Genomic DNA, 26,069 nt, shown 5'->3' with positions numbered 1-26,069 from the left:
GTAAATTCTGATGTACCACGCTTTCAGCCTGCTGTCATTATTATTCAAATTAGCATCAGAGCGTGCACAAAGGAAACGCGTTGCTTTTTAGTATCACACAGCCAACAGGGGGCTCCCAATTCCGATTATTCCTCTGCTCAGTTTGCAGCCTCTATACTTCAAGTGGTAGCGTAGTGGTAGTTTAAACAGGACTAGTACTCCTCTGTGGTGTCCGCAGCTGTCTTTGTATACGTTTATAACTGAGGCTTAAGTATGCCCCCAAATGTCTAAAATGTCCTTTTTTTGTGTGGGTGGGACAGCATATATTTTTTTAACAAATTATACATTTAGGGGGGAGTGCTTAAAAAATGATGAGACTTGGGGTGCACAATAACAAACGTTAGAAGTAACAAATAACATTTCTTTGGCAGGTTATATAAAACCTTCGGGTTTGTAGGGAACCATAACAAATTTGGAAGGTAACAAAAAAAATAGCAAAACCTGAATTTTGGCTACTCATACACACATTTGAGGATTAATACAAATAATTGGGATGTTTTAACAAATTCTGGTGCCAACATGAAACTAATTTGGAGCATTAGAGGCATAATTTTATGCTTTATCAGAAATGTATAACTGGCATAACAAACCGAGGGTTTGCGGGCACCATGATACATTTCAGAGATAGTGAAACTAGTTGCGGTCACTCTACCAACATTTGGAATTTGGTTGCACATTAACAAATTAGGCCATCTGAAAACAAGGGTTGTTAAGACAACTTTTGTAACTTAGGGGCACAATAACAAATATTTGGATTATAAGGACAACAGTGTTTGAATATAAAATGTTATGGCTCAGTTACCACGGAGAAACATTGAAACAACACGGCAGTGCAGATCAGGGTCATGGATTGGGTGTACAGACTTTGAAGTAGCAGAAAGTCGCTCAGCTTCTTCCTCAAAGAAAGCTCTGGAGCCCGCAGAAAGTTAACATTTTATTGATTTGTTGCAAGTCCTTATGTTTTGATATGACTGCATCATCATCAGTCAAACTTTTGTTCTCCGTCCTACTCTATGATCTCCCTGTGTGTCAGGCTGTATGCGAGTGAGTGGGGAATCTCTTTTTCGTGTACTTTATTTTAACTCCAGTGAGTTCAATGCCAACTTTATTTGAAAAAGTTTTCTTCTCTAAGTCAACTTTTCTGCGAGACAAGATCCAAACATGAGTCTTTGTCCCTGAGCTGTTAGTTATCTAGTGTCTTAATCAGTCTGTTTATTACCTGTAATGTAACTTTATAGAGAAATGTATAGATATGTTGGTACTGCAATGTTGAAGTTAACTTACTCCTTTTAACCACATGCATCTCTTTTGTAAGCTTCAGAGGGCTGTGCATTAGATAGAAGCAGCAATACCGAGCAGACGGAGGGACAGCACACAAGTGGACTATTCTGCAAGAGTGGTTTGAAAAGTTCCTACGGACATTCTTATTCTTGTTTAAGCCATAAAAAAAAGAAACTTTTCTCAAATGTCACTATTGGAATTTATTGTAAACGCAGTTCCAAATAGACCTCAGCCTCCATTTCTTGTGCAGATGAGGTGTTCGCTTTATGGATGAACTAATCTTTAAGCACGGAGTCCTCAAGCTGAACTAAGCATGCTGAACATTGTGTCGGTGACGGACCGAAAATACCGATGCAAGATCTAAAATCATGATATAATGAGTGACTTCCCGGCTTAAAGATTACTGACATACCGTGAAATCCACAGAAACAAGCATGATGGCAGGTCACTTGGGCTGCAGCTTTGTTTACCTCATTCCACAGTCACTTTTAAGGAGTCTCTTGAATAAGCTGTCACAGCCGTTCAACTCCAGTCTCTTTACAATTTAAATTAAAAACTCAGATATGAACGGCAATGCTCAAGTGGACAGAAATACAGCGGAGAAGAGAATAGATGGAGAGAGAGAGAGAGAGAGGCAGACAGGTTGGAAAAGAGAGAAGGAGGCAGGACGGCTTAATCAACAGGCGGACAAAGCTGCCCACGCTGTGTGCAAAGACTTTCTCATCCAGCACACTTTAATGAACAAGTGACTCAAGGTGCTTTCAGCGGGTTCTTGAGAGGAACACTCACACACAGAAGCACACTCACGCAAAGATAAATGTTGCCTATTCAATTAGACAGACACCTCTAAATTGGCGCCTTTGGAGAGCAGGCGGGAGACTGCATCTGAGAGAGGGAGGCGCTGACTGCTGATGCTAACAGCGTGGGTCTTGAGGGACGGCGTTCGGTTTCTGGGCTGTCAGCGGCTGCCATGGGGGATCAGACTGCACCAGGTCCAGCAGCCAGACAGCCAGGATCTAAAGGGAACAAACCCAGCTATTTCTAGCAATCAAAAGGCACCCAAACACCCAAACAGACAAGCGCGAGGAGTGGCGATAAGACGTCCCCTGCAGCCATGGCTGTGCGCAGGTGATTCAGGAATGAAGATTAATGGTCGGGATGAGAACAGGCGGCTGTATGAATACAGCAAACCCATATCAGCGTGATCTAAGATGATCAAACCTGCTGACTCTAAACATTCCCATAGTGTAGCCTTTTTCAGCATATTCCCTAAATGCTGCCACCTCCGTCAGTGTTTAGCCTGCGAACCCTTTTAGTTCTGACATTTCGCACATGGAAAAACCACAATACTGGTGAACACTGTTGCAGCTTGAGTCCAGTTTGAACGAGTGAGAGCCCTTCCAAGAATCTGATCTTGCCGTTGCACGAATGAACTCAAGTTCGTCCAAACGCTGAAATATTTCAATAAACAATTTTTTGCAGCAGAAAAGTAGCAGAATTTTACCAATAACTGCATTACTTTGCATAAACATACTTCATTTCAGATTCCAAAAGTGAGATGGTCGGTCCCTTTTGAGCCCCTGTAAGTGACCAGTGTGTAGGATTTAGTGGCATCTAGCTGTGAGGTTGCAAATTGCGATCAACTGAATACTCACCCCTCGTTTTTTCAAGCCCTTTGACGGCCTTCAGGTGCACTCAAACTACACATTTGTGATCAGAGCTGGTTTTTGCTGCTCGCATGTGGCCCAAAAACAGCCATTGCAGGTTTATGGATATAAAATAGACCAAAATATCAAAACTATTAAAGTAGACACAAATTTGTTGCTAATTCAATTACCACAATGTAATTGCCGCATCGACAACTTGCGGCCTTCGGGGCTCACTAGAGTCAACGTTTTGGAACTTAATAGCAAACCTTGTTTGAAACTTTTTCTTTTTGATGGACATGCATTTTGGAGTAGTTTATATGAATCAGTTAAAGTTTAAACCTAAAGATCACCAACGCTTTTACGGTGATATGATGTACAGTATGTATTCAGCACACAGCAGAGTGTAAAAGTGGATATAGGTTGTTAAAAAGTTACTTCAAACAGGGGCAATCGTTCAGACTTCTTCGCTATCCACCACAGCGTCCTAACTTTGAACATTCTCTATTTGTTTGGAATGTTTACCTCTTGAGTCGATGCTTAACAGGTTGTTTTTTTGCAGTATTCTACCAACCTGTCTCCACTGAGAAGAAGCCCTCATTGGAAGTTTATTCCACCGGTGTGGCTCCCCTGCCTCTCTTTGTGCAGCCTTCTTTTTCATGTGAAAACATGGCTGAAATATTACAAAGCTGAATAGATATAAAGAGAGGGAGGAAGTGGCGTTGCATTTGCAAAGGGAGTTGAATATAGTCTTGTTTTGTGGCACTGCAGTTGTATAATCCTAAAAAAAAAAAAAGGAGGGTAATTGATAACCACTGGAGTTTGTCGTACCAGTGACAGCATGGGGCTCATAATGTTCTCGTATGAGTGCCAATAATAAAGAAAAAGGGGGAACAGAGATGAGTGGGAGGATAAGCGATCGAGTGAGTGTTTGCAGGCGTAGATATAATATGATCAGCGTAATGGAGGCATTCATGCATAAATAGAAGTCTTCAATTTCAGCTGTTTCAGCTCCGGTGCTCTCACAGAGCCATTGTTCGTCATCCTTATTATTGTGTTTTTATCATTAAACAGGCCCATCATTCTGAAACCGCAAACTGAGCTCACTTTTCAAGACTTGGCTACCCACGCACACGCAGATTTTGTTCCAGAGTGCGGCTCCCTGCGGTCTCCTCCAGGGCTGTTGTGAGAGATAGCGGGGACCCTCTCCACACACACACACTCTCCCCCACTGTCTGTGTCACGGGATTTCACGGATAGGACCCAAACGCAAGACCACAGGAGACAGAGTCCGATGTAACGGATTTTATTTTGAAGGTATGTGAAGGTGTGGAGCCCGTGGTCCAACACCGGAGGGTAGGCAGATCGACAGTGTGATGTCCCGTGGCTCGACACCGGAGAGTACGCAGATCGACCAGTACTCTACACCCGTAGCAGAGAGGAGAGAGATTAGTTCAGGAAGGAACAACGGGGTTCAACTTACGGAACGGCGGTGGAGGCTACCGAGGCAGAAGACAACGTGTGTAGTCCGTTAACACAACAGAGGGCAGAGCGGCGGTGTGTAGTCCGTTAACACAAAGGAGGGCACGGGGGATTCCCGGACCGACGGACACCGGAGGCAGGCGCTTGAGGCAGAAGCTGCAACGGGGTTGAAGCAGGTGAAAGACGGTACGACCTGACAACCCCAGACTGCAGGACCAGAGTTTATATAGTGCCAGGGGAAGCGTTAGCGGGACCTGAGTCTGGTGTGTCAGCCTGCAGGAGGTAATCGGCTGGAGTGGCTGCAGCTGTGTGGCCATGGGAGGTGCCTGGTCTGACAGGGATCCAGACAGTCTGACCTTTACAAAACACAAGTCAGAAAATGTGTGGCATTTTCCTCTAATCATCTGCACCTTAACACATGAGAAATGGTGGCGCGCCTCAATTAAGGCGTCCAGCGGCTCCATGAGAAATGATTCGCTTTTCTTCAATAGCAGTCATTATCCCGGAGGCATTACTGCACAGAGCAGCATTTTCTTAACCTGCTCTTATATGAGTTACCATATTACCATATGTGTATCTATATTCATGCTGTAACCTTTCACACAACTGGTTATACTTTCTCCCCCCCAGTAATCTGTTTTTGCTGTTTTTATGGCTTTATTAGGGAGCTTTATGCTTGACTTTACATTCTTGTCTGTATTTTTTATTTTTTTTTTCAAAGGCCCCTCCTCTAGTCAATACACTTCTCATTTCATCTGTGCTGGAATCTCTCAAAAGCTCAGCTCAAGGAACACACAGACCGAGAAACTCCTTTCACTATGCCCTGTGTCGAGGTGAAGCATTTGCTCCTCTTCTGAATCACAGCTACCGAGATGGGAAAGCCACTCAGAAGTGGATTTTTCTGCCTGTCTGTTCCCAAGGACACAGTGCTGCATTCGCCGTCTGTCTCTAAAGATAAACAAACAGTGAACCGGAAAGAAAAATCTGTCAATGAGATGTGTTTTCTTTTGTTTCTGTTCTCTAAACATCTGACATGGTTTGGTAGGAGCAGAAATGTTCATCCAATTAGAGATATTTCTGCGTGAGATGTTTTGAAATTCCCTTTCTTCATTAAGTTTACCTGCATTTGCAGGTGAGGGTCATCAATTATGCGAGAAAGAGGCTATAGGCATTTACCACACCCAACATGTGATGTCACAGTGTACGGCTCTCACCCTGGAGGACACTTCTACATCAGTACAGCAACGTGATAACTTTAAAGTCCGAAACAGACGTCAGAGTGTCTTCCTCTTTTGTACTCTCATTTGATTGGACCGCTAAAAAGTGGGCGGGCTTAGAAAGTCGCTCAACTCGGAGCTACCGAGGACCGTCGCTCCACGTGCACCTCCCTCGCGGCTAAAACACGCAGATTAATCGATGGATGCAATACGTTTGCATGTATTGTTGAATAGATTTGCCTGTTTTCGAGCAGACAAGGAGCATGTGGTATGTGCAGGTACAGTGAGATGCAAACAGCAGCTACTTGGTTGTTTTATGGACTGTGTCTGTTGTTTGGTGAAGTCCTGCCTCAGCACAGGTTCCTTTATATTACTATTAGATTTCAAGACTTTGTGTTGGCTTTACCTCAGCTGTGTGTGTTTTTCCTCCAGGCTTGTTCCCGGACCTGTGAGTCAGACGCTCACATAGCAAAGACAGGGGTGAAAAGGTCAGTTCTTTCCTCTCAAGGTCCATTGTGGCCCGAGCAATAGACCCATATGACCTGTGTGGTCTTTTTCCACCTGAGACCAGTATTTATCACTTGGAAGGAAACTGTGAGCACGCAACTTAAACTACCTTCTCCTTCCAATTGCACATTCATGTGAAATGTACCCCCAAGAAAAGTGGCTATGAAAAGATGGAAAAGCTAGCGGGAGAATAGGGGAAAAAGCTTACTGCACAAGACAAGACATGCTTATTGCGGCATGTTTTGTCTTTGCCATCCACAACTTTCTCCTTTGCACAAAGTGCATATGGGGAGTTGTGTGTTTTTTTTTTTTTTTTTCTTGGCTGGCCTGTTGTTGAGAGAGATGGGGAGCGCTTGTCTGCGCTCCAGAGTGGTGGATCGTCGTGTGTATTTGCTGGAGCAAACAAGGAGTCACTGAAGCTCCATGGATTTGTGGGCAGTATTGGCTTTCCTCTTTCGTTACCTTCACCAGGAACCCACAGCTGTGTGTGGATCAATGGGGCAAATGGAGGGTTCGATCGAGCTAACACACACTGATCACTTGGTGTTTCTAATGTTTCAGCTAAAGAAACCCTCAAGGTTCGCAAACATTCTGTTCTCCTGTTGCCGTCTTCGCTTTTACACTTAACTATGTTTCTGACCTTAATTGCGAGCAGTTGCTAAATGTGATCATCTTTGGCTCCCCAGTGTAAAACGTGCAAGACATTTAACTTTCTCATTCTCTCTTAAAAGGGCCGTTTCTCTTCTCAAATACTGTGTTGTTTGTCTTAAATTCAAGCAGACTTGCATGACAGATGATTTAAGAGTGCAGTGTATTACAGCAGCAAATATCTAAAATAGAGTTGAAAAGATTAATCGATTAGTCGATCCACAGAAAGTGAATCGGCAGCTACTTTGATAAATGATTAATCGGCCCAGTCATTTAACGAGCAAATAAAACAAACATTATCTGGTTCCAGCTTCTCAAATGTGATAATTTGCTGCTTTGTTTCAGTTGTATGGTATTTAAAATTGAATATCGTTTAATAAAGAGGCACAAACCTCTTCTTTTTCCTCTTCTTTGTTCCAGGATGTCACATAAACTACAATTGAGTTGTGCTCGACACCCCAAAAGCAGAAAAGAAACTCATATTCATTTAGCAATTTTGCAATTTAAACTCTTACCACAAGGTCTGAGGCATTAAATTACTTTTTATTTGAAGAGTTTCCACTCACTAAACCTCCAGGTATGGCAATATCCTGCAACAAATATCTCGCTTAGAATCTGGGGACAGGTTGAGCGATGATTGATGATGCCTTTTCTTTTTGGTGTCCGGCTGTACTTGGGTAGCGCTTTTAGCAGAACATTGAGATACGTATCAGCAGTTTGCTAAATTCATCAGTATTTCCCTGAAATGAAATGGATTTCCTGGCGGACAATGAAGGATGATGCGGCCTGTGGTGAATTGAGCTCAAATAAACCCCCGTTGCTTTGTCAAATTTCGAGCGTATGAGTCATTGGAATAAGAGGAACATTGTTCAGTGTCAAGCTGTAGGTGCGTCTGACTGTTGAAGAAAAAGAGGTAGTTAGAAGTAGATGTCCTATAAGTTGGCATTCCCCAGCGCTTCTTATCAAAGCGTCACACGCCTGCCAAACAATAGTCAAATGCTCCGATCCACCCAGACATCCATTATCCTGTCATGCTCTGGAAAATAGGAGCAACACGGCAGCGAGAGACTTCCATTTAATTTATTGACCTCAAGAGGAGGAGCAACCTGTCGTCTCATAGGAATCTACGGCTTCAGAAGAAACGGTTAATTCACTTCAATTCCAAGACTTTTCTTTCTTTTAAGCCACTGTGCTCACTCAAAGTCATCAACCCCGTCCCCTTCTATGCCTGCACTGCAGCAAGAGCCCAACACTTCCTGTGTGACTCAGAGGAAAAGGTTTTCTTATCTTTTGGAAGGCCACAATGATCTTTATCTGGGTGCTTTCATTGGATTTTCTTCCTGAACTCATTATATGCGCTTCTAACAGTTGGGATTCTCTCATTTTTTTCCTTCCTTTTTGAGGTTATGAAGATGAATATTTTGGGATTCCTTAAAAAAGTCAACATAAAAAAAACTCTGACATGGAGTCTCAAGTATTTAATCAAAAACCGGGTTTGCCTGCATGCTGCCACAGTCACAGTGAAATATGAAATCAATCGTGTGAAGGTTTCAGACGACTTTCACTACAGGCGCTGCCATAAGGCTCATTATGAGTTTCCAAGAAGTGCTGTGAGACATTAAATCTGCAGGTAGAATGCACGACAATAACATTCAATAATTAAATATGAGGTTTGAATACCTGATTTAAATTGCAGAGGCTTTCACCGTGCTATAAACAGACTTAACTTATGTGTCGTCTTCAGTGAGTGAAATGAAAAGTTGGGAATGTAAGCTCCGTACACAATGGGACGGGGGGGCTCAGAACCAGCTCAAGGTTAATTAAAAATGACAAATGGATATTATTTCACTACTAGGATGAACCTTTCTAAAGGAATTTGAGCATAGAGGGGCCTTTTTTTTGGCATCAACACTTGGTAATTGCTTCATTCTCATGCTGTCTCTCCTCTCAGAGAGTGCTGGTTGCAAGAGGATTTCTCCCTCTCTGGAAAAAAAAAGGAGGAGGAGAGGGGAGAAAAGTCAAATTGAGTGGGTTTGCAACAATTTCATCACAGTGCATTAGGCTGCTGATAGTGACAGTACCAGCTTTCTGCTGATCCAGAACCAGCTGGAGGATCAAATAATAAAAGGAACTTCTGACTCTGATTATATGGAGGATTTTTGATTTTTTAAATCCTTAAACCTTCGACGAAATGTCAGCAGCTTTGTGCAAACAAAGAGACAGACGACTAATCACATTTTTGTGTGACAAATCATAGTACAGTGGCAATTTAATTCCAGCCATCTAGCTCTTCTCTCGCTTTCTGGCAGCAGGTGTAGTCTTTTTGTAGAATTCTGTAAGCCTGTTTGGACCCCAAACACAAGTCTCTTAAACTACAAGCGTCTTCTGGCAGCTGAAAAGGGAATACTGATAATGGAATCTTTGCCATTTACTTCCCCATTTGTGGTTTCAACATCAGTTGTATGCATCACATTGTGTTCTTAAGACAAAACAAGGCCTAATAGTCTCTACAGGGTACTTTTAAAAAGGTCAGTATAAGCACCAATACTGAGCATTTCTTCAAAACCTTCCAATCAACCCTCAAAAACAATCTAAACATATATAATAAAAAACAAAATGTGTGGAATTGAAGCAAACGCTTGTTTAAAGACAACATTTTGAGCCTGAATCTTAGGTCGTCAGCAAGGGTTGACTTCACTCACAAAATGATCTTTTTTGATTTTTGACAAATCAAACTTGTGTGTTGGACTTTATCTACACTTCACAAGGTTTCGGATTGACAGCAAATACAGCCGTGACTGACAGCGTATGTGGCAGTGCAGACAATCAAAATGTTAATATTGGAATCCAGCACAGTGGAAATTCCCCAAGCGATTCCTCTGTCCCATGAGGCTGAGGACTATTGCTTTCCTCTTCTTCATCCGCTTCTACCAAACAGCCGAATGTGTCAAGTCAGGTACATTTTTAGAGATTCTCAAAATTCTGTGTCATAAAAGAGGAGATCATTAATCAACGTATAAGTGGACAAGTGACACATGACATTCCAAAGAGACGCCTTGATTGCACTGAAAAGCACGCACTGATAACGCTGTACTTGTGTAAATAAAGCAGGGTTCTCCTCTAACGACTGACTCGTCTCTCTTTCAGAATGAATGGACAGAAGCAGTGGACGTGGGTGGCCGTGATGGCAATCCTGGTGCTAACGGTGATGGCAGCTGAAGGCGGCAAAGCAGAAAAACAAGGTGAAGCCTATAGAACAGTTTCTTTGAATATGTAAAAACCCATAAAATGATCCATCGCTGCAGGTTTAGATTTCCTTCACACAGTATAGTAATATCAGACAGGAGCACCATGAGGTTCAACATTAAATACAATCGACAACTTGTGATTGAGAAGCAATGTTTGTCAATTAACCTCATCAATATAAAAATGACTTTCTCCTCATGGAGTGACATGCAGTGCTGTCACACCCTCAAAATGCTTAGGAATGTTCCTCTTAACGGCTTATTTAGTTGGACACAACTCTTGAAAATATTTGAAAATGAAAAAAGCCTTTGGGGCTGAAGTAATTGGTCTCCCTTGAGAATTTACCAGAAACACATAGCGTGTTAAGACAACTTACAAGAAAAGCTAAATAAGTCAGATAATTCCCACTTGGGTAAAAAACAAAACATTTAACTAATTTAAATCCAAGAAAGAGAGTTAATTCGAATTGGAAATTAGCATAAGCACTAAACTCATTACATCTGCCTTGAATTCAAAAGTCCAAGAGTGGGTAAATATCATTATAGACGCTGCAAGAAGAAGCAGCATTTCTTGTTTTAATTAAGACAAAGATTCTAAAACATTCGTTGTAACCAGAACTGTAGATTTGACATAACGATTCATATTTCACATGAAATATATCTAATTACAAGGCCGATCCAGCAAAAGGACTGGTCCTCATCAATGTAAAAAAACTGGTGTATGTTTGATCCTACAGGAAAGAAGGAGCGCAAGTCAGACTGTGGGGAGTGGCAGTGGAGTGTGTGTGTAGCCAACGAAGGTGACTGTGGACTCGGCACCAGGGAGGGAACACGCACCGGGACCGACTGCAAGCAGACCATCAAGACCCAACGCTGCAAGATCCCCTGCAACTGGAAGAAGAAGTTTGGAGGTCAGGGAGAACACAGACATTTGAAAAGTCTAATATTTATACCCACGCGTATGTACTTCCTCGTGTGTGTGCAACACTGGGACCCACTCGTAAAAATCATTGCTCCACAGCACTAAGGCCCTGTTCAGACCAGGAATTAATATGTGTCGTGGGTGATCTGATGGACAGTACAGTACAGATATTTCTTAACCATTCTAAAATGTCTACTTTAAGATAAAATGTAGATACTCTGCAACCACTAAAGACCCAGAAAACGTCCTCCTTCCTTCTGCATAACTGCTCGGCTCCTATCCCTCTCTCACCCCACATCTCCTTATGATGTATGCTGGCCTGTCACTCACACAAACAATGGTCCCATTTTCACAATAGGAATACGTAAGCTGGCTAATTAGAGGTACAAAATGTCTGCTGAGGAAGTGATACGTCGTCATGGAAAATGCAGGAACAATCATCCTGCTTTGTCATTTGTTTTTTGGGCTAAAGACTGTGCAGCCTTCACAGCTGAAATGTCTTGCAGTGACAAGCCTGAGGGACTTTTGTTCCCCCCAGTAAGGCCTGTCAGGCAAGAGCCTGCTGCTCTGCAATGAGCCTGTCACGAGTGATGAACACACTGCAGGAAATGAGAGTCCCGCTAACTCGCTATATAGATTATAGCAGCAAAACTTTTGGGGCAGTTGCAATAACTTACATGCCTCTGGCCTTTAAATTGTAGGAAGGTACTTGAGAAAAGAAAAAAGAGGAAAGAGAAGAGAGGGCCCCTCTTGTGTTGTACATGTAAAGAGTGATACTGAGCAAGTCCCTATATCTATATATTTTACCTTTTAGGTGATTGTATCTTATTTATATTAAGTGTTATCCTATTTTGTCAAGTAAAAAGACAAATATACGTGGTAAGATTTCGAAATTTAGGTGTGAGGATTTTCTTGCAATCTAAAAGATGAATATCTACTGTAACATTTGTTGCCCACGCCGCACAAAATGTGTCCGAATTGGTGTGAAGAGACTCTGCAATTTAACCATGGATTTGAGATATGAATCAGCATTCTGCATTAATATTATTATTATGTGGCTTTAGGTGTCATGTCAAGAACCTTGTCACAAAGTGTGATCTGGGAATCATGGGGCTTTCTCTGAGAGTCTTTCTGGACTCCAGATACATGCGTAAAATAACTCAAATCATTCCCCAACCGTGAGTATTCTCAGCTTTGACTACTTTCTAGCGATGACCTTAGAATCTTTTACTTAAAAAGTTTTTGAAACTGGCTTTGAAATTTTTCAAAGGCGGGGCGAGATTCTAAATGATCAATCATCCTGACATCTATACAGCACTCTGTTTCGATGAAGGTTGCTAATAAGTGGGTGTGTCCACACAGCTACAACCATGTTTTTGCCTACTTGTATACGACACCTTAAAGACAACATGCGGGCTGCCTGTGAAATTCCCAGGAGCCAGCCAGGAAGCTCTCTCTCCCTCTCGGTCTCTCAGAGACAAATTATAGAGGCGAAGGGTTTTTTAAAGTTGGATGCTCAGGAGGTCCCTGTAGGATTCTTGCAACAATGGCCCCGTCACTCCCTCCCTCCCCTCCCCGTCCCTCCTCTCCTCACCCCTTTTCTGATGAGCACCTGGGGATCTCAGAGGCAGTGACAAGGGGTCCGACGCTTTCATGTGAGAGGAAGCTGACGAATGAGTGTCAAGGCCTCGAGGGAGCCCGACTAGAGTGGCAACAAAATAATGGAGGGAGATGTGAGAGACATGGACATATAGTACACACACACACACACACACACACACACACACACACTTTCAAACATATTTCCATAACATACACAGGCCACTGCTTGCATCCTCTGGGGTTGAGTGGGTAAAATGTAAAATGAAAGCACATTTATTAGAGTTGCTGATAAAAGTACTTTCACTTCTCCGCTGCCAAGATTGTATCAGTTTGTTATTTCCAGGATGTACAGGAGCCAGGCTGTTTTTGATTACATTCATCTGTTAGCGGGTTTCATTGTATAGGAAATACAGGATCAGAACTGCGAAGCACCATCTGCTGCTGTTAGGAAAAAGCTATGAGCATCTTTTATTTTGATTTTAATAAGAGCGTCTCGTGATATGGTGTTGTGGCTCTTGGACAGTTATTCTATTAATAGGGAGGGGATAATAGCCAAGTCAATTAAAAGCATTCATCAAACAACCATTCCAAGTGTGTGACTCACAACTCCTCCAGCTCAAAGGGGGTTAATTCATTGACTGATTGAAATTACCTGTTTTTTAAAAAAATGTAAAACAAATATAGATGCTGTGTCCGGTTTTACCAGGTTTTCTGCTTAATCTCTCCTCTACTATGCTTCCTCACAGCTATTTCACTAAACCAAAGCACCTAATGACTGATTTCTCTGTGTGCTGCAGGGGAGTGTAAGTACGACTTCCAGGCTTGGGGGGAGTGCGATCTGGCTACAGGCAAGAAGAACAGGACGGGCGTGCTGAAGCGAGCGCTCATGGATGCGACCTGCGCCGCCACTGTCACAGCCACCAAGCCCTGTGGGAAAATCCCCAAGACTAAGCTGCAAGGTAAACCGAGAGGAATAAATCATCGCTAGATAAAATGTAACTCTCACCGGACATGCTGTGTGCAACCGCGGGGTGTGCTGTTGATGAATCACTGTGTCCTCAAAAACACGACATGAGGTTCTGTGCACTCTAACAAAAAGATGGGATATCTCACTGTTCAATAAACACAACCTCAAAAATTCAGGATGGCAACTTGAGTCCTTTAATATCTTAGCGTGTGCCGACTGACTCCTTCCTTTGTGTGCCCTGAGAAAGATGACTTTTTCTTTCAAACACATTGGCACAATGAAATGTATTGAAGAAATCAAGGTACCACTTTGAAATACCTGCATTTTCAACAAAACTTAAATGAAAATTCACCCCAGACAAAGCAAAGTATTCTAGAGCGCTCTAACAAGCCAGAGTAGGTTTTGTCGTTTTTGTTCGTTAACTGCTTGGCAGTGCACACATTTAAACGGTCAAATAAAGAAATGAATTTGCTGAGAAGAAGAAATAGCGAATTCCTCTTCTTTGTCCATCTTGACAAATGCCTGCGCAGATAGGCTGTTTTGGTTCGCTCAGAAACGGTCCGAGACTACCTTTTTGCAAGCGGTCTTGGATCGGTTGTTTTGGTTCGCACCACCCCAAACACGCCGCGACAGAGTTCGATGAAAGCCGACTTTACAAGACTCGTTCATGGACTTTGTAATGTAAGCTTAAAAGGGATTAGTTCCAACATAATGTTGAACCCTTGATGCAACACAGTCGCCTTTTTTGGACGAGTTTGAAAGCTGGAAATGTTATTTTTTTGTTATGTAGTGAAATCACATGTCAGTGGGACGGTTTTGGATCAAAAGAATGACTAATGCAGAGACAAAGTCATGATTTATGAGAAGAAGCACTCCAGTACTTTCTTGCACCGTCAAATCCCTGTAAACAGTTACAGGGAATGTTAAATTGGTTTGTTTGTTTAATTAATTATAGCTGAAGGGATGTTTACCGCTGATGTGTCTCTGTTTATTCAGTTGAACTGCTCCCCGGTGACAAGCTTGTATATTTTGCGCTGTGTTTGATGTTTGTATGTTTTAGCTATGACATACAGGTGAAATATCTAAATTAAAATATTTTAATTTCATGCATTTTTTTATTTCATTTCTCTTTGTGATAGATGTATTTATCCGGTCTCCTGGCACATCTCAGACTGACAGTATCTTTGTTCAATCCCACAAGCCCTTGCAAATGACTTTAATCTCCGGCAATGCGTCAGCATGATGGAAATCCACCTACTTAAGTGCTAAGTTGAAGCATTGAGTGGCAGTGTTAAAGCAGAGGTGAAAAGGTTAACCCACTATTCAGTTGTAATTACATGCTTTTAGCGTCCTTTAGCCACGTCAAAGAAACCAAAGTCAGGGAGCTTCTACTTCCTACGTTCTACGGGAAATGGGCAGTTATCTTAAAAATGGAGTCGACACAAGATTTGAACTAATGGGAGAATATTAAACAACCATGTGGAATATATTACCATCTGCTTGGTGTAAAACCGGTGATAAGAAAGCCTTTGGTTCATTCCAAGTGAGGCGATGCCCTTTGTTAATTCTGTACACAAGGATGTGTCTGACCCGCTGTGACTGTCCCATTGTCCAAACAGGATTATAATGAGTGCAAAATTGCTGCCAATGGTCATAAACCCTTTCCATATCACGCTCAGCAGATGACATGTGTGCACACAACGGTTTGCAAATGGAGTTTGCTTATCCCTACTGTCACTTCATCAAACAGCCAGGTGTAGCCCCACATTACAACGATAAAACAAATGCTACATTCCTTTTCTTTTTATTGTTTTACTGCAGGATGTCTGCAGCTTCAGTGCTGCCAACTGTTACTGTCTGTCTGCTCGACTGTTTGTCTTAAGATGTGATGCCAAACTCTATGAGACTTTCAAAGGAGGAATCTGTGTTTAATCTTTCACTCGGTAGCAGATCATTAATGCATTGTGACAGGAAGAAGCTTCTGTCTGTATTCGCCATCTGTAGCTCTCCCATACTTTATAGCAAATAGAGAACACAGCATGCTGCTGCTGGTAAAATATAAATGATGTATATGGATTTAACTTCACTCCCAACTTGTCAAATATGGTAGCTTGGTCAGTGGCCCTACGCTTCAAACTGTGAAGCTGTAAGCACCTCTCTAGCATCAGTCGTATGTGTCAGTTTTCGCTCGTTGCACACATACCGTGTCTTTTCAAAATAAATACATTTTAAAGAATGTGGGTTGGGTTAAAATGCAGACTATGTTACATATCCGACGTAATAACGATGCATTTTGTAACGTATATTAAAATAAGTAAACTATTGCTTTCACTAAGGACACAAACAGCGGTCTCCCGGGTCAAAGTCCTGTGTGTTTTAACCCAACCATCCATCATCCTTGTATTGCTCTTTATACTAAATACCACAGCTTTCACCTTTAGCCTCGCCATAATTACGACCACGTAGAGCATGTAGAGTCATAGTTTGACACGTAATGTCACCGACCAAGCAGCCATATTTGACAAGTCCTCCCAAGAAAAGCATCAGTCATTTCAGCAAATGTCTGATAATGACATGTGTTTAGGTTAAAGACCTCCAGCAGCCATAATCATTGCTCTTGTCCATTGGGAGCAAAGGGCAATGACAAACAACGAATTTTGCTTTTGAATTTGGAGGACTGTTTTTTTTTTTAATGTCCATCCATTTTCTACATTGATTTATTCTGTCCTGAGCTGTAGGGGGTGAGACCTATCCCATAATGCAATGGGTGAAAGTGAGGAAGGGTGCTCCGTAGACAGGTCTCCAATATATCAGTCTCCATAAATTGTTTGCTATTGTTATCTTGGTATTGTAAGTGTGATATAGTGAAGAACCTTTTGTCAATTTGATGAGTTTAATCATCAGACCCTTTCCTTTGCTACTGTGTGGCATAAAAATTCAAGACTAGAAGGTCCACATTAAAATCCCTTTAAAGGATGCATGAATGCATCCACATTCCACTTTGATTACTCTGCTGTTACATTATGCAGGAAAATCAATGTAGATCATCAAACTTTCCTGTTAAAAATGTAGATAAAATGTATATTTTCACATACTGGATGTGTGCGTGACAAGGTGTTTTGGTTTGCAGCAATGCGTGTACCTGCGCGCAACAATTGTAATGAAGGCCAGGTGCGTGGATGCGGAGTGACAGTCTAAGAGGTGTGAGAGCTGAGGGCAGCAGAGAAGCAGAGCGAGGATGACATCGGCCGAGATGAAAAGGAAGCAGTCGGAGAGAGAGAGAGACCCGCTTTCAGAGCAATGTGATTGCATGATGCGCGGCGTGATTTTCGACGTCTGCCAGTCGGAAGATAAGCCCTGGGAAGCAAAGAGGTTACTGGGGAAAAGAAAGAGGGGGTGCTGTCCACAATGAGGTGTGTGCAGGAAGGGGACTTGTGTATGGTATTCTGTGTCAGGGGATGGCAGAGATACAGTCCACAGCAGCGGGATCAGGGAGCTTATGAAAAAAAAAAAAACCAGAAATGTTTGGCTTTGGCGTGACTGAGATGGAGAGGCTATCTCACCCCCGGGCTGGGAGGAGAGATCTGCCCGGCCAAATCTGCAATTCTGAACAGCCACCTTGGGTTGGGAGATAGGTTTCCCTTGACTGCAGCAGGTTGCTGTGATGGAGGTAGCATCTGCCACTTGCAAATTCTGCAGGAGACAATGCTAAGAGGCGCATTGGGAGCGATCTGAGATTCAGAGTTGCGTGTCTTCGCTGTCTAGCCCAGGTGAAACACAGACCCCGCGGAGCGAAAGAGAGAACAAAGAGTGACAGAAATGAAACGTTCTGAATGCCTGTAGAAACCTCAAGGTCCCCGCCTTCTCTTTCAGCAGAACAGGAGAGCAGCGTGTTTGGATGCCAGACTTTATTTCAAGTTAAACAAAGGCTAAAATATGGCGTGTCTGAATTTTTTGTTTGTGTCATTCTTTCTGGACAGGTGTTCTGATTTTAAATCAAAGACACAAATTCAGAGCCACGCAGAGTATTATTATTATTACACTCACTCTTGATGTCTGCCTTACAAAGGCAGAGAGCCGTGACTGCAGAAACTGAAGGAAAGAAAAGAAGGTTTGATGTTCGTAGGCTGGCCAGCCAAACTAAATTAAAGTGGTTTAAATGTTTTTTCTATACGTTGTCATGTATGAAAGGACCCCAAATGAAGACTGTAAGCGGACTACTTGATTACTATAAGCAAATTGTTTAAACAGAATTTGCATAGGAATGATTCAGTCCCAAACTATAAGCGGTTGATCACTGTAAGTGTGATCACTATTCATTACATTAACTGGAATACTGAAATGTTGGGGAGTAGAAGTATAAAGTATAGAATTGTACAAACATGTAGTCCTTGTGTTTTGACTCATTTGATCCAGTGAAGGCAGCAACGGCCTGATTATAATTGTGTGTCAGAGGCAGAGAGGAGAGCGAGCAGCGCCATGTGAAAAGTACTCCAGCCATACACACAAGAGTCCCACATCTTACATATGGAGAAAGATGAGAGTGAATGTATTCTGCCATCTCTCTCTCCCGGGAGCAGAATATGCTGACAGAAACAAACAACAGCGGGAAAAAAAAGGGAGAGAAAACATTCAAACAAATGAAAACAAGCAAGCTAATGGATCGGAAGAGCAATTTCCGTATTTGCATGGGTGAAAGCACGTTGCACGTCAAAATCTTAATGCTCGTGGAAGTTTGCAGCGGAGGTGACAAGAACAGATTTCTAAAAAGATTTCCTCACAGTGCACGTTCAGAATGTTAAGAGGTTGAAACCTCGTTGAGTAAGCAAACCGTGTCGCTGTTCAGAACTGCATTCCGGCATGTCATTAGAGGATTTGCGGAGGTGTCCTTTCAAGCTAATCCATTTCAAACAAAAAGTAATTCAGGATTTTAGTCTTTTCTTATATCATCACACTGTATCTTTTTTAAATAAACCTCTGTTTTTTCCCCCACACACCACTTCTATTGTATTTGTCAGAGAATTTTGATCAAATCTGATTTTTCTCCCTTGACCTCCACATAGTTTTACTTCTGAAACACCGTCATTATGAACATATGTGGTGGTTCTTTAGTCGCATTTAACACAACTTCCATTTATGTAAAGGCGGCTGAGTTGTGAACCTAAACAAAAGCGATGTGGGAGGATCTAAATTTAGTTTTAAGTGCAACAGCGACAACTTGCTTTGGATTAGGTCTAAATAAAAGGGTTGTGGATTATCCAGGCCGACGTCTCTGTTCAACATTTCATAAAATGGAAAGCTTGCTAGAAAACACTTATAGAGGTTAGTCATGCCAGGCATTTTAAAAATATAAACTTACCACCCACTGAGAGGTAGGTTACTAGCACATACTTATACTCACAATCTTTGTTGTAGTACTTTTTTCCAGCAGCCATTTTGACTTGGGAAATCGCTGATGTGCGCTGTTGTCGAGAGTTACACGAGGAGATTGATACCACCATTCTGTCTGTACCCTAAATATCAAGCTACCTTTAGCATCCAGCTAACTTAGCTTAGCAGCTAACCTTACTCTGTACGGAAGAAACAAAATCCCCAAAACAGAACCAGCACTTTGTGTTTAGCACAGACGGGAGAGTGGTAGTGGTCAACTGTTACAAAGCCTACTTTAAGTTTCTTTACGTTTGGAACACACGCTCACATTTTGGCAGAAGTCACAACCATTCACTCCCAACTTGTCAAATACCATCGCTTCGTCAGTAGCCCTGAGCTTTCGAAGTTTCTGCTCTTTACATTTCAAAATATACTTCTAACGTAGGTTTACTTGTTTTTTACGTTTACTTATGCAACAAAACTATTTGGTTAGGCTTGGAAAAAGATCATGGTTTGGGTTAAGATACTACGTATGTTTGTTATACTTATGCTCGTTACTTAACTGGTGTTAAAAAAGTGGCATGTAACAAAACTACAGTAAAATAAGTCAATATTGACTTGGTTATACACAGGACATGAACAGCTTGGTGAAAGTCCTGTGTTTGTTTGACCCATCCTACCTCGCTTCCCATCTGCCCCACATGGACCATCTTGAAATGAATACTACGTCACCTGCTCTGACCTTCTGGAGAGTTTGACCGAGGGACAGACCTGTGCATACAGACAAGCAGATATTCACAAACAGCGGATTAACAATCTACCAAAACAGCTACCCAGTGGCTGGCTAGCCAAACAGCTGCAGGTTGTGCTCTCTTCCTGTTCACCAGAGCAGAAAGGAAGGGAAAGCCATAGACCGTGGGTCCTGTCATGGCTGCCAGGTACCAATTCACTCTTTCAAGAAGCTGATAAAGCACACCAGGATGCAAATCAATCCCCAGGAGAGAGTGGGAGGGAGGGACCGCATGCAGTGTCACACGGTCAATTATTGATTATTACAATCTGAAGCAGAGCATATGTGCTCCTCATGGAGACGACGGGATTTGTTTATTTGCAAAAACACCACCTCTGGCATAGAAAGTGTCAAAAGTAAACACTGTGTGCTGCAACTCTTTCTTTTCTGTTCTTGCAGATGCAAAGAAGCAAAAGAAGGAAGGAAAGAAGCGAGATCGCACCCAAATGGACTGATGAGGTCGTTTGCCCACCGGGAGGAAGGAAGAAGAGGGTGGAAAGACGTCCACTGCCCTATTTCAACACGGTTCCTCTTTGTATGTCTTGTAGGTTGACAGTAGGAGCCTATAGAGCTTTGACAAAACCAGTGGAAACATGACTTTTAGTGACAACATGTTTTACTTTTTCTTCTTTCTATAGCACCTGATAAGAAACAACTTGTATGTTGGGATAGGCGATGTAATAGTCAGCGGTAGGGATGAATAATGAATATGGAAGAGATTTGTTTGCTAGTGTTTTACCTAATGAAGTCATTTTTAGGAATATTTTCTTACCAACAAATTGGATAGGATTTGTTTTACAGCTGCATAGCCTAACTCTAATTTGGAAAGCTTTTCGGTCCATGCCTCGACTTAATGAAGCAGTTTGCTAAAAGTGAAGCTCTGAATGTCTTCACTTAATTAATTTGTGCAAAAAAAAAGAAAAAAGCATTTGCAATCTTTCAAGTGTATTGGTAACGTTTCCCCCCATTACTCTCTGCTTTATGATATTTTTCTTCCATTTCCAGTACGAATAAACACTCTGACTGGAGGCTGCATGATTAGCATATGTACAAGTGCAAACTACTACAGCTTTAGTGTGTTTTCCTCCTGCTGCTCTGTTGTACCTCAATTTATACCTTCTGATTTTTACTCTCCAGCTCTTGGCTATAAAAAAAATAAAAGTCCTTCCTGTTGTAGTCCTCAGTTGGAGTTAACATTCCCTTTGTTTCCTGTTTCCAAAAATAAAAATGAATTAAAAAAAGGCAGAAAAGACATTTCTATTTTACCCGTCCTCGTATTCATGAACAAAATCAAAAGAATTAAAACACATTTCATATATCTTTATTTCAATTCCATTCTGAGAGAAAATGGCACAATGTAACCACTTAATGCAGTTCATCTTACAATGTCATAGGTGGCCTGCGATCATAACACTCAGATTCATTGTCCAGAACAAATAATCAATCAAGAATGCATCAAAAAAGGAAATCAATACCATTGTTACTGTACAGGAAGTATCATAGTGGGGGAGGGGGAGAGGAGAATAAATGAGGGATTTTTTGGGGTGGAGGAAACATTCAAATAGTAGCTATTAAAGACGTGTATGTATATTACAAATGTACCGCATCCGAATTACATATAATTTATTATAATATAGATATATATACAATGCAAACAATAGACTGTAAAATGCATTTTTCCTATTGCAAGAGAAGCCACAAGCCACAGTGAGTGAATACACAATGAACATCCACATATATAAGCCAATGAAAAATGAACACTTGTATGCACATTTAACACTTGCAGCAAGCTACTGATTTTTTTGTTTTTTTGTTTGTTTGCTGATTTTCTTTTAAATCCACGTTTACCGTGACCCTTGAAGCTTAGAACGGGTCAAACAACTCAACCCTCAACACTTTGGTTGCTCCACAAGAGAAAAAAAAAGAAAATAAAAAGCATAATAAAATTGCAAAAGTTATAAAGTGTATCCAGTAAGATAGCAGACGGACAGCTTCTTCCCAAGGTGAGCGAGAGGCCTCATACATTTACAGGTGAAATCAAAATGCAGCCCTTGCCGCTGGGCCTTTGGGTCACTGGAAACTAGTTTTAGCTTCTGTCCTCCTGTCCGGGTTTCCAGCTTTGCTCTTTTTCCCCCTTTCAGGCTGCAAAAGTCACTCTCGAATGCTGCTCCGAAGTTAAAAAGTTTGGGTCCGGTCACTCATTTTTCAAGGCAAGAATCCATTTCTTAGTAAGTCATGCCCCCCGAAATGCACATATATTTATACCTTCTACTCTTATAATCTATTTGAAACACTTCCAATTCCCATAATATTCATATCTTTATAGATTTTAAATTACACTTCAAAACAAAAAAAGATTCTCTCTGGCTGTACACTGCTCATATTTGAATCTATAATATTACATTTGTACTTTTTACAGTGATAAAAAGAAACAGCTTTGATAAATGTGATAGAAAATGTACAATACAATGTATTTGTGTGTGTTCCAGTACCACGCAAAGATGTGTCTAAGTGAGTCTTTGGAAGCCTGTTGCTATTGAAAGACAAAGAGGAAAGAGTGATGACACAAATAGACAATCACACATTGTGCGTCTACCCTGATGAAAATAAAACACCGCACAGCAAGCTGCATGCACACACACACACACACACACACGCACAGAAATGTCAGCACTGTTCTCTGTATAATGGCAGACACACACCCTGGAAAGCACATATGACAAATGTGAATACACACACACACACACACACACACACACACACACACACACACGCACACTGGATGGAAAATTAACCAAAAATACCCAGCTGTGCCTCCAGGATGTAAGTAAGTCACTGCTCTGACTGTATACTGTTTTTATTAATTATTTCAAAAGGAATCGAGATGATGGTTTCAGATTGTTCAGTCCAAACTTCCATTGCCTCTGCAATCAGACAGCTGATGAGATGGAAAATGTAGTGATGAGAGCTCAGAGCTGAGAAACACAATGTCCTTACCCACAAAGTGAAGATGCTCTTTAATGTGCATCCCACTGCAGCGCGCCATCTACAACTTCCAGCACAGACACACTCAACACACAACAGGGTTTTTAGGATAAAAGAGCAATTTGCTTATGTTACTCTGGATAAGGCACTTCAAATTGCTCTGTACAATCTGGCGATAAATATTTTTTTTCCCCTCTCCGATAAAACTCTCCCAGCGTGCACGAGCTGCTGCGTGCACACTTCTGCATGGCTGCACAAGATTATTCTCAGCAGCAGCCCCCACGAGTGAGGCCAGAGAAACCTTAAATTTGAAGTCCTCTCTGATAGACGTTACATGTCATATGTACTCCTTAAAAGGAGTTTAGCCCTTTGACATAAGCCGTATGAAGAGGAGCCCAGCTAGCTCTGACGGCACATTATGATCTGTTGATCACAACAGAGACAATGTTTATTCCAGTCGTATTAGACAGATGAACACCAGAATACATGTTCTGTATGCGTGAGCGTATATGCATCAGAATGGACTCGTTACGACGATGATAACTCCAAAGCGAGAGGCGGTTGATTCTGTTTGCACAACATGAGGATGAGACGCAATAAAAGCGCAGGAGGGATGGTAAACAGCGCCGTATCACGCAGTGTTTACACCAGCCGGCAGATTTCGTCTGGGACATTCAAATTCCTGCAGCAGAACCCTTGGCTGACCTGCCAACAATGGCTGGGACTTCTCCAAACATGGTCCACATGCAGCATGATCCTATCAGCTTTGGATTTTGCACTGACAAACCAACCCCCCCCCCCCCCCATTTCTCCCTCTCTCTCTCAACAGCCACCCCCCTTGTAGCCATGACTACAAAGGCAAGCTTATCTGTTTCAAACGTACAAACTGTACACCTTGGGGGTTATCTCCCTTACATGCATGACAGACGTTCTCTTTCGCTGTCAACAAACAACGCTTTCTTGTTCCCACATTCTCTGACATAACACCCCCCCCCCCCCCCACACCAACAACGCCTGATACAAGAACGTCTTTTTGTTCTCATCAGGCCTCCAAATTGGCAACACAAGTTGGGGGGAGCGAGGAGGTTTACGAAAACTATGCCCCCGAGGTTTAGAGTGCATGCCGTGGAGATAACCACTTGTTTTTTTTTAGATGCATCCCCCCCTTTTCCCCGCTCCAGGAGGTGATAAACTGTCATCACCTTCCATCAAACACCTAAGCAGCTGCTCAAACTGGGACCCCTGGACCACCGCTGGAGCTGCGAGCCACTTACTCTCCTGCTGGTATCACTCAAACGACAGCTTAGCAAAGATTAATCAGATATTCTGGAAGGCTCTCTACCCACTACCGAGATGTGTGACGGATGTCAGACAGACACGGCTCCACTTATCACCCTGACGGATGGTTGGAAGTCGGACTTGGATGGATGCCTCGGTTCCCGCTGAAACTTCTCGGATAGATAAACACGGACCATCCACAAACAGCAGGAGTGCTGGAAAGTACATTTACTCAAATGTTAGTGTGTTGAGAAAAGTGTCGTCATTTACTGCATTGGGCTAATCGGAATTATAAATATATTAAAATCTGATGACTGTTGTTGGATTGTTTGCTTATATTTGCCAGATCACTATCAACTATCACTTCTGTTAATCAGATCTGATCAAACCACATCATTGGCTGAGTTGTTGACTGTTAAAGGGCCAGTGTGTGGGATTTGAAGGCATCTAGCAAGGTGAGGATGCAAATTACAAACGAACTGAAACTTCTCCCGCGTGCCAAGCGTGGAGGAGAACTACGGCGGCCGAAGCGAAAGCCTGAAAAACGTGAATGGCCCCTCTAGAGCCAGTGTTTGGTTTGCCCGTTCTGGGCAACTGTAGAAGCAGCCGGCTTGTAAGTGGATATAAACGGCTCATTCAAAAGGTAACGAAAACACAATTACTCTTATTTTCAGGTGATTATACACTAAAGAAAACATACTTTAAATGTTATTTTTCTGCCAACAGACCCCCCCCCCCCAAATGCTACACACTGGCCCTTTATGTTTTAAGAAAAAACAGTAAAATTAAGTAAAATTTTGAATGCAGGATTTTTACTTGTGCTATCGCTGCATTGTGATTTTGCAGCTTTAATTTGAGTACAGGAACTAAGGGTTTCAGCTACATGCTGGAGATGCATCCAGAGTTTATGGATGTACGGTAATTTAAGATAGCTCTTTGCCAGCAAAGACATGTAAATGTCAGTGTGCTCGCTTCATGCTGAATTGTGATTTGAATGCATGTGCAAGGATGTTTATCCTGCACTGACTCTGCACATAGAGGGGATTTACGGCGCAACATGCTGTAGCAAGAAGGGAGGCGAGGATGAGTGCAGGAGTAAGATAATTAAAAATAGAGCAAGCTAATGAATATATATATATGTGATATTTACATTACATTCACAACCTCATATATGAGGTTTGATACTATAACAGGATCAGGACAGAGTGGAGCACTAAGTGGGGCATGGGCACGTAGCATGTCAGCACAAGCTGAGCGTGTAATGGGCAATCTTTAATCTCAAATGTAGGTGTTCCACATCGTCCCATAATCTGATCAGCCTCATGGTGAGTTTTCATTATAGGATCTGTCCCAGATCTCTGTTTAAGGAGACAGCCTGGAAGAGCTATTCGGTTTAGGCGTAATTCTTTGCAGAGCCCCCCTACCAGCCACTGTGGGCAACCTCCTGATGGCAAATGCTCCCGAATATTCATCACTCTGACTGGTGAGCATACATTATTGTAACTGAGAATTGACTAATGGGTTGAAATGATGGATGACACGCATGAATACACGGAACATGTCTTACAGTAAATTGATATTTTCTAATTTCTATCCCAATTAATATAAGACAAAACTATTATTTCTAATCTAAAAATATAATGATCGACATAGAATTAACGCTCCCGTTAATTTTCAAAATAAAAAAAAAGGTGACGGGTTAGAAAACATAGACAGTTAAGACACGGAAATAGCCCTTATATAAATCACACGGTCGTGACTTGTGATCAGAAGTAAACTCCACTCTTGGAGCAAACACACATCAGCATGTATACCAACACACGAGCTCCCACACACACACACACACACACACGCAGAGCTTCACAATCATCATCAGTACAGTGAGTACAGTACACGCTGCGACATCAATCTACTAATCAGCAGAATCACACGATGTCTCCCACTCATCCACACAAACACACCACACAATGCCTTCCCACAGACAGCAATAAGCCACAGCTCTGAGCTCCAGCCACCTGTTTCACTCACTGAGTAGGAAGCTTCCTAGCAGTGACAGCAAACACAGGCATCTTAATAAACCACCATGAAAT

At 42.1% G+C, this 26,069-nt stretch overlaps 1 protein-coding gene across 1 annotated transcript in view; it reads left to right on the top strand.

The window, feature by feature from the left end:
- The window catches only part of ptn (pleiotrophin), a 35,522-nt gene extending 14,561 nt beyond the window's left edge, over positions 1–20,961 (top strand). The window contains exons 2-5 of the mRNA XM_031859143.1: positions 9,968–10,062; positions 10,803–10,976; positions 13,387–13,548; positions 20,116–20,961. Coding sequence (XP_031715003.1) covers positions 9,969–10,062; positions 10,803–10,976; positions 13,387–13,548; positions 20,116–20,171 — 486 coding nt within the window. The 5' untranslated portion in view covers position 9,968 and the 3' untranslated portion in view covers positions 20,172–20,961. The remainder of the gene's footprint in view (positions 1–9,967; positions 10,063–10,802; positions 10,977–13,386; positions 13,549–20,115) is intronic.
- Positions 20,962–26,069: the final 5,108 nt, after the last annotated feature.

This window comes from Anarrhichthys ocellatus, unplaced genomic scaffold (assembly GCF_004355925.1).
Source record: "Anarrhichthys ocellatus isolate YVR2014 unplaced genomic scaffold, GSC_Weel_1.0 scaffold21, whole genome shotgun sequence".
NCBI lineage: Eukaryota > Metazoa > Chordata > Actinopteri > Perciformes > Anarhichadidae > Anarrhichthys > Anarrhichthys ocellatus.
Note: the sequence above shows the minus strand (reverse complement) of the source record. Positions and strands in the feature narration are given on the sequence as shown.